At 36.1% G+C, this 10,286-nt stretch overlaps 1 protein-coding gene across 1 annotated transcript; it reads left to right on the forward strand.

Moving 5' to 3' along the window:
- Window positions 1-1,882: 1,882 nt before the first annotated feature.
- On the forward strand, window positions 1,883-9,287 carry LOC110441067 (sodium- and chloride-dependent GABA transporter 3-like; the record flags this gene model as incomplete). The annotated part of the gene is made up of 8 exons (XM_021484162.1): window positions 1,883-2,015; window positions 3,201-3,335; window positions 4,399-4,502; window positions 4,731-4,855; window positions 5,638-5,750; window positions 6,000-6,128; window positions 8,318-8,414; window positions 9,148-9,287. Coding segments are annotated over 8 exons (976 nt in total), but the record flags the coding sequence as incomplete, so codon positions are not given.
- Between the last annotated feature and the right edge of the window lie 999 nt (window positions 9,288-10,286).

Raw genomic sequence — 10,286 nt, forward strand, 5'->3', positions numbered from 1 at the left:
TGGCAGTGAGTAAATCACCGACACATTTCTGTATTACAGTCTATGTGAGTATTGGGACAGGGATCGCAAACACTGTCTATTCCCTTCTCTTTTCTCGCCGATAACAACAGTATCACTTTTTCTTAATGTTTGAAAATACGCACAGATATAAATGTAAGTCATAAGTGAAAGAGAAAAGAACACTTTTGTTAACAATTGTATAAAACATCATACCCTGTAGTACCAGCTCATGGATACGCATATTAGGTTTTGGATGAACGTAATTTGGTAGATTCTGAATAAAAAACTGAAGCCGGTGCAAAGTGAAGCAGCTACAGTAATTGCATGGTAACCCCACATGTGCTAAAGAAAAAACATGTTATATTCCGAAACAGGATTAGAATTACACCCTGATCACAGAACGATATAAAAAACCCTCATTACCATACAAAATAATCATACGACAATCTTCCAACTATCAATCCAAATTACAATATAGCAGAAAATCAATTAATATACTTTAGGTTATAATGATGAAAATTATATAATCCCCTATCCAAGACTTTTTTTAATAACTTGGAATACAAGAAAGTACTAGATCCTTGTCATTCTGATCTTACAAATCAGTTCCAGATCAGTAAAGGATGTAAGCCAATATAGTAGCCAATCCCTTTACATGAGAAGGAGGCGGGCAGGGAACAATATTCTAGACTAAAACAAAATTGCAGTTCACTCAAACATGATCTCATTCCGTGTCCACTTTGTCACAGTTATTATCGTGAGTGTCAAACATCGTTAACTCCCGTACCTTGTCAACGTTAATACAACTCATCCAAATACGTTTGAGTCTACTACCGTTTGGTGACAAAAAAAAATCATTCCAAGTAGGGAAGCAGCTGATTAAAGTTCGTGAGTAGAATCTGAAAATGATATAAGACAGTATGGGAGAAATAGTGTTATATTTGACAATATTCTTATGACGTGACGAATTTAAATGAACTACTCAACGCAATTCTTATGTTTGTTTGCTTGTAACTGGTCAAAATTGTTTACAAAATGTTATCAACATTGCCAAGTTATTCAATTTCACTTCGAGATATATCCACATCGTTTATGTTTTTAGAAATAGAAAGAAATTATTTTCTCTTGAAAAGCTACAGCATATGGAATGTATAGAAAGAAAAAAGGAAGAGTAACAATAAGTGAATGTACTTATAGTAAATATTAGCAAAACAAACCAATTATTTTGCGTCTCTTCATCTTTGCCTGAACACTATGAAGGGTAAAAACAGAAAATACCGCTCTTAGTGGTAAATATACAATTGTTTGTTGATATCTTTCACTGAAGGAACGATATTACTTTCTTCAGTTTAAATGACTTATAGATTTCATTTTCAGAGTTTTAATTAACATTTTTGTAAATTGTGTTATTTCTCACAATCGCATTGGTCGGATCCGATACACGTGACCAGATCTAAACAAACATGTAGTCGGATTTCTTAATGTAGCCATCAGGGGAATCCCATACTCATTTGCCTAATTAAACAGTTCATTTGATAATAAATATTTGACAGGTTCGTTATATATTGTATGTTTGTTAATCTTTAAACGTAAAAATGTATTGTATTGGTCAGCATGATTCTTCATTTTCGCTGAGCTGCATGACTGGTAACTTGCAACAATTTTGGCACGAAACGAAGTCTTAAAAACCTAAAACGGTCCTCTGCTCGGCCTCGGTCAAAATATCTTCTCATGTTAATTTCAAATCTCGGATTCATTTTGGTCAATTTTACTTTTTCAATTCACATCACTCCATATTCACGATCACAACTGTCCATTAGTATACATGACTTGATGCTGACGATATGATGTAGATATGATGTAATGTCCTGTTATTTCATAGGTATAACGCGTTAAACTTATCCTCAGGGATAGAGCAGCTCGGGGGCATGCCCTGGCACCTACCTGTCTGTTTCCTGGCCGCCTGGACGCTGGTGACTATATGTCTGATAAAGGGGATTAAATCGATGGGAAAGGTAAATATGATGTAATTATATGTCTGTGTAATAAATGATAAATTAACACTGATAAACTAGTATATACCTTCTGAGGATGATTCCTTTGCTGCTGATCAATGTTCCTTCTAAACCAGCGTCACAGATAAACATCCCACGCCGTTACAGTCTTGGAACCCTTATTCCACAGTGTGTTGTCGACACCATCGCAGGAGCCTGATACTGACTGTTTCTTGGTAGACGATGTTTGTATCCCTTGGATTTTATGTAGGATGGGTTGTCAATAAATATACATGATGTATTTAAACGTTCATATCCAAAACATAAACAGAAAATGATTAAATGAAGTTGTAAAATGTTCATTTCACAAATTATTGTAGTTATCTCCCATGCACTGTTTAATTGGATTGTCATGAAAGAATATATGTAATGTTTGTAAATAAGTTTGGAAAGGACTTAAATAGGCCTAGCCTGATGTCCAATATAATTGACATATATAAAGTCAATACAATTTGTTGAAATGAAATGAAATGACTATGTTTGTACTTCTCCTGAAAAGTATACGGAGATTTATTGAACGTTTCATAGGGCTTTGGTCAATATTTGTTAAAATCGAATACCATCCCCATATTGTGGTATGTATTTCAAAAAGGTAGCAGGCTCTTGAACTCTGAAAATGGTATCCACCTTATGTTCTTCTTGCAAAAATTTGAAGAATTTTATTAATTTTCTACATAAACTCCATTCTCTTTACGCAAAAGTGATCCCCAAATAAATATTTTTTGAATGTTTTGAGCTATGTTAGGCAATGGAAACTGGGGCGAGGCTATACATTTTGGGTGCACTTTTCGTGCACTTTACGTGACACATTGTATTTCGACGTCAACCACAAATAAGAGGTTTTTCGAATGTAGATGCATCCTATATCAGCTATTTGTGTGTGGGTGCAGTTTGCAGCAAAGAAGTTGGGTTTGGTCATGTTTTTCCTCTGTCGTCGTTTGAGATGGCTTGTTTTGTCTAATAATACTTCCTATATAACATGTACACTGACATGACTTCTCTGGTCCCTGTGAACATCAGGCCGGGGATAATATCATTGATGAACTCTTTATAAAATAATGTTGTGTTGTCAGAAATCTGAATTGTTTTTTTACCTTGTATGTCTTATATGTAAAGCAGTATAAATGATTACATAACTATGTACAGGTGGTGTACGTGACGGCAACATTACCTTACATACTACTGACCATTATCCTGATACGAGCCATTTTTCTCCCCGGAGCGATAGATGGAATATTGTTTTACTTAACTCCGGATTTCTCGAAATTAAGAGAGCCTCAGGTATGAAGATATTTACTGTACTTAACGTTGATCAGGTATTAGAAGCTCTGTAGTGTCAGGTATGGTAACGGAAAGATGACAGGACCACATTTGTAACACGAAACCAGTTGTGTGTCGATAATTATCGCGTAATTATTTCGTCTTTTCGCTCGACTTTGTCGTCTTTTCGTCTTGTCAAGGCAAAAAGACGAGATGACACCAATTTAGATACACATATAATGTCGTAATTTCGCCGCAAAATAACGAAACAACGACATATCATAATCTAAAATTCCGTTGGCGAAGTAACAAAATTGTACAAATAAGCCACCATAGTCATGGCACGATTACTGATATAAATTCGATAAGTAACATAGTGTGTCGTCATTCTATTTGATATCCCAAGGAACATTAAGCGATGGCGTTACAAACTCACGGTATCGGGAATGACCTTTGACGGTATATCTTTCTAGTCTCAATATGCATACAAAGTTTAATGATTGATAAATTGATAGCAACTCGCTCCCATTAGGTCTGATATTTATGAATCTTGCTTAAAATTGTTTTCTGAATATCATGTATAACTGGAATTCGAGAATTTGCGTCTTTCTAACAGAGAAACTCGCTAATTGCTACGTGTATACAATGCTGAGTAGGGAGGCATGCTGATGCAAATAGTTAAAATGGCTTAGAAAAAAACAGCGCAACAATCGCGTTACGCCAGTAACCTAGATTGGGTAACACACTATTCGATATGATTACGACATGTATGTACATGCCCGCCTGGTCCTATTTTCCTTGTACATTGCAAAGAGCACTGGAGTTATCTTCCCGTTGTCATTCTTTGCCATGGGTTTGAATCCATATTACGGTTTTTGTGACACTTCGTTATTTTCTTCTTATTTATTTTGTATTAAGATATGGTGATATGACAAATGCCGTGTAATAACAACAAAGAATCCAGTAAATTTTACTAAATCATTATTTTATAATAAGTGTCAATGCTTTAAGTTAACACGATAGCGTTCATTACAATGTAATACATTTACAATTGAGCACATTAATAAGGTTGTATATTTTACAGGTATGGATAGAAGCAGCATTGCAGGTGTTTTACTCGTTGTGTCCGTGCTGGGGACAACTCATCACAATGGCTAGCTACAACAAGTTCCATAACAACTGTTACAGGTACATAGGGTTGTAATACAGGTACAATGTAAGTTAGCTCAGATTTTTTCCTTCAGTATTGTCAAAAACAAGTAACGCTACATGTAACTTCCTGCAAGTATTTCATTTTTTTAGTCTGTTGATTGTAGTTTGAATTATGAAATAAGTTAAAAAATACACAACCTTTTGCTCGGGTGGACCTACATATGATCTGGAACGCTGTTTAATAATGAACTTTTATGTTGAAAGGGATTCCGTCATACTGACCTGCATCAGTGAGGGCACCAGTATATATGGCGGCTTCGTAGTGTTTGCTGTCATTGGATACATGGCTCACAACGCCAATCTGCCCATAGCTACGGTAGTAAAGTCAGGTACGGTTACGTTACATCTAAGGTGTGATCAAAATATAGAAAATTGATAATCATAACATTGACCAATTTAAGTATGGGCTCGAGGGATGAAGCAGGTTTTTAGTTCTCCGAGACTAGGACTCTTTCTCGAGGCGAAGTCGTAAAATATCGAATTGCTGTTTTGATATTCCGTCTTTGTGTATTGCAGATTTATCTTCCCTTGGAAGCAGGTATTGATTGTAACGTCATTGGTTTGTGTGAGAAAATTACGTCGTTTTCTCAAAAATTGATGACGTTACTCTCTTAAACAAGTGACGTAAAAATTAATACCTGTTCTCAAGAGAAGATAACTCTGCAATACGCAAAGACGGAATACCCATACACGGAACAACACTCATATATCTATTCATACAGATAATATCGTCTGCTCTTTTCTCAAGATCGACCAAAATCGGGTGGGGTCAGATCGGTATGAGTTCCGCCCACCTCTCACCTACTCGGTCAGTTCCTTGATAAAGTTACGGAATCAAGTAAACAATTTAGTTTGCATCCCCGAAAACTGTCAAGAGAGGTAGTCTGCAGGGGTGCGTCGGTTTTTGGATCAACACACAGCTATTAGCGTACTGACTGCCTGGATATGTGTCATATTCCTTCCGATAATTGCTTTACACTAACCTGTCACTTACTGATACTTTTAAGTGTTTTCCTATTTTGGTTTTGTTTATTTTTCATCTGATGATGCGTTGATATATTTATCATTATTACAGTATAACAATATAGCTGCCTACTTTGTTCTGTTGCAGGCCCTGGTTTAGGTTTTGTGGTATACCCTGAAGCTCTGTCTACACTGCCTCTACCTAACCTGTGGTCAGTGCTGTTCTTCCTAATGCTACTTTCTGTAGCGTTGGATAGCGAGGTATGGCTGTTCGTTTTAGCCATGTATTATTACGTTAGTTACTACGTTTAAAACTGCATGTTCTGCTTACAATAATGTAGCTATTTGTCTCACTTTATTTGAGTATGTAGGTTTTGTCTAGAAACAATCCATGTGTGGTGTAAATATATTTCACATCAAAATTCCATAGCAAATAAAACACTTTTGCATTAATTGCTAGTCTCAAACAATATTTATAAATAGTAAATTGTCTATTTTCATTATTTGTAGTTTGCGTGTGTCGAAGTGGTCGTAGCGGCAATCACAAATCATTTCCGAGTTTTACGGAAGAGACAGGTTTTAGTAGTAGTGACCGTGTGTTTAGTCTACTTCCTGCTGGGGTTAATATTCTGTACTCAGGTTTGTATCTACCTCCTGCTGGGGTTAATATTCTGTACTCAGGTTTGTATCTACCTCCTGCTGGGGTTAATATTCTGTACTCAGGTTTGTATCTACCTCTTGCTGGGGTTAATATTCTGTACTCAGGTTTGTATCTACCTCTTGCTGGGGTTAATATCCTGTACTCAGGTTTGTATCTACCTCCTGCTGGGGTAAGTTTTCTGTACCCATGGTTGTATCTATTTCCTGCTGGGGTAAGTCTTCTATACCAGTTTTTGTATCTACTTCCTGCTGGGGATATTCTTCCTGCTGGGGTAAGTCTTCTGTATCCAGTTTTGTATCTACTTCCTGCTGGGTTAAGTCTTCTGAACCAAGGTTTGTATCTACACGTACCTCTTGCCGGAGTAAGTTTTCTTTAACCAGGTTTTTATCTACTTCCAGCTTGGGCAAGTCTTCTGTACCAAGATTTGCATCTACCTCCTGCTGGGGATTAATATTCTTTACCCAGATTTGTATATTCTTCCTGCTGGGGTAAGTCTTCTGTACCAAGATTTGTATCTACTTCCTGCTGGGGATTAATATTCTTTACCCAGATTTGTATATTCTTCCTGCTGGGGTAAGTCTTCTGTACCAAGGTTTGTATCTACTTCCTGCTGGGGATTAATAATCTGTCCCCAGATTTGTATATTCTTCCTGCTGGGGTAAGTCCTCTGTACCGACGTTTGTATCTACTTCCTGCTGGTTTAAGTCTTCTGAACCAAGGTTTGTGTCTACATGTACCTCCTGCCGGGGTAAGTTTTTCTGTACCAACGTGTTGTATCTACTTCCTGCTTGGGTAAGTCTTCTGTACCCAGGTTTGTGTTTACTTCCTGCCGGGGTAAATCTAATGTACCAAAGGTCTGTATCTACTTATTGTCGGGGTAAGTCTTCTGTACCAAAGGTCTGTATCTACTTATTGCCGGGGTAAGTCTTCTGTTCCAAAGGTTGGTATCTATTTCCTGCCGGGGTAAGTCTTCTGTTCCAAAGGTTTATATCTACTTTCTGCTCGGGATGGTTTTCTGTTCCCAGGTTCGTATCTACTTTCTGCTCGGGATGGTTTTCTGTACCAAAGGTTTGTATCTACTTTCTGCTCGGGATAGTCTTCTGTACCAAAGGTTTGTATCTACTTTCTGCTTGGGATAGTTTTCTGTACCCAGGTTCGTATCTACTTTCTGCTCGGGATGGTTTTCTGTACCCAGGTTCGTATCTACTTCCTGCTGGGGATAGTCTTCTGTACCAAATGTTTGTATCTACTTCCTGCTGGGGTAAGTATTCAGTACCAAAGTTTCTATCTACTTCCTGTTCGGTAAAATCTTCTGTGACAAGATTTTTATCAAATTGATATGTACCTCGTTTATTGTAAATGTAGATTGGACTAACCGTGAGGTACGTTGATTAATATATACACGTGCATGTAAAGAAACCTGTCCTTACATTACCTTAGCTTTTGATACGACGTTAAGCCCTTTACAAACAGCCAACATATAGATTAGAATATAGATTGGTAAATGGTATTATATAGATCTCAGTGTAGCATGCCAGTATATACATCTGCCAATTGTTTGACTTCTACGTTGTATAGGTAAATATGAGTTGGTATATTTTATTTTGTATTTCTGTGTGTTGAAGGCCAGAGTATATACATAAATACAGTTTGGCTGATACGTTGTATACAGAGGATCTCGCATGAGTAGAGTATCTATGTCATATTCAATTTATTAAACGAGTTTGATAAATTCAATATTACATGGACACTCAGTTAGGATGTTATTTATCACATAAGATCGATATTTAAAAACAAAATAGGAAAAAAACTATGTGGTATCAGTAGACGGTATAAAGATCTCAACCAAAGTACTCCGATCATAGTATTGTCGTTCCGCGCAGTGCAAATTAGTTCCTGTTTTATTTGGGTTTTTTGATAAATTTAATAATGAACAGTTTTAAATGTGATGAAAATATAAGTGATAACATATACATTTCAAGTTAATTTCAAAGGAAAACATTCAAATGTACAAGGACAAATCACATTTCCCTAAGCTTCTATTACACGTGTGAATGACTATATTTGTGACATGGCCGTATGACATTAATAGTTAAATGGGTAAGTTATGTGGTAAAGCTAAATATGTGTTGGTATGTTATATATTTAGAATGTCTTTGTTCTGTAGGCCGGGATATACTTCTACCAGCTATTTGACTGGTACGTTGCGGTGTCCATACCGGTGTTTGGTCTGATCGAGTGTCTTATATTCGGATGGATATATGGTAACTTCTCATTAATGTAATGGTTAAAGATATTTCCGGGCCTTAATTTGGAAAAAAAAACACATAATGTTCGTAAATAATATTCTGAAGTGATATTTTTATAATCGATACATAGTTTTACATTGACTATTAACTTTGTTGATTTCTGTTGTCGTATTTGCTACCAAAATTATTGATTGTTAAATCTAGTTTAAATGCGAAAAGTTTATAAATGTGTCATATGAATTATCCTAATTAGAATAATTGTATATATATACAAATGAAAACAAATAAATATCAGCCACTTAAACAATGTTCTACATTGAAGTTAAACGTTGTTCTAGCCTGCTGATGTGATTGTATAATGTATATGAAGTAATTTACCAGATAATAGTATGATATGTATGAAGTAATTTACCAGAAAATAGTATGATAGACATGCTTCAAAGCTTTACATAGTATACAATGTAAGTATTTACGTTTCTCTCTCAAGCTCGGACTGAGTGATGACATTATAACAATGATCATATTGTCATTTTGTCATAGTGTAGTTAAAACAGTTGAATAACATAAGTATATCATACAATACCAGTGGGATGAGGAAACGGGCTTAGATTTTCCATGTATGCCCCTTCCAAAGCGACAGCCTTAGAGAGGGACAAGTCTTTCTTTAAACGTTGATACCTAAAACTTCGATGCATATATATTTGCAAACTGAAGAACCTCATTGACGGTACTTAACACGTTTAGACAGGAGCAGAACGGTTTTCGCGGGACATTGAAATGATGATTGGTCGTGGAGTTCCTGTGTTTGTACGGATTTGCTGGTGCTTTGTAAACCCAATCGTGCTTCTGGTAAGTTTATTTAGCTTTGTAACTCCCTCTCAAGCTACAGTATATTATCAACAACATGCATGGTTGAGCGGATTGTATATGTCTATGTACATAGCACACATGAACCTGAACACACAATTCGTAATATATATATTTATATATAAATGAACACACTTTTCAGATATACATGTGAACACAAAGGTCGTGAATGATAGATGAACACTACGTTTCTGTATACTTAGGGAAAGTGGAACACACACAGGTCATACCATTACATTTGTGAACGTATAATAAAGATGTTTAGGTGAACGCAAAGGTGAGGTAGAATTGTGCGCACACAGTTCAAAATACGTGTGAATACAAACTTCAAATATACTATTCACATATACTGCATGTACTGTCAAAATATGCTTGTGAACACACAGTTCTAGCAACAATGTTGAATAATTTTGGATTTCAGGTATGCCTTGAAACACATAGCTTATGTTATATAAGTTAACACAAAGTCAGGTAATAAACTTGACTACAGCTGCACAGACTAATTAATTAATAGCAAAAATAGGAGTATCCGCTCATTTCCATTAAGCAAAAAAGGAAAATAATAATATAACTTAGACGGTTTGACATTGCAATGTAACTTGAATTACAACGACAACATTGACGTTTGGACATATTAGTTACGGCAGATATCAAGACAGGTGACACGTGTGGCTCATGGTATGCTTACCCATCTAACGAACCGTGTTTTGGCTCTTTGTTCTGTTTGGTTCATGGTGTCTCCCCTCGCCTTTGACGCCTCCTTAGTTCTTCGTGTTGTATATACTGGTATTGACTTTCTCTCAACTTCTGTTATGTATTGTTTTTATTATGTAAACATTTGTAATAAAATATCATACAGTATGTGTTTACAGTTTACATTCATTAGTAACGAATGTTCTCATTATCTGCAGTTATTTTCCATAATGATACCATAAATCGAGACAATTTTCCTTGACTCCGACGGATTTATACTTTAGTCACAATTGTGTGAGATCACCAGGAGTAGATGCGGGCGGACTT

This window comes from Mizuhopecten yessoensis, unplaced genomic scaffold, assembly GCF_002113885.1.
Source record: "Mizuhopecten yessoensis strain PY_sf001 unplaced genomic scaffold, ASM211388v2 scaffold715297, whole genome shotgun sequence".
Classification (NCBI taxonomy): Eukaryota; Metazoa; Mollusca; class Bivalvia; order Pectinida; family Pectinidae; genus Mizuhopecten; species Mizuhopecten yessoensis.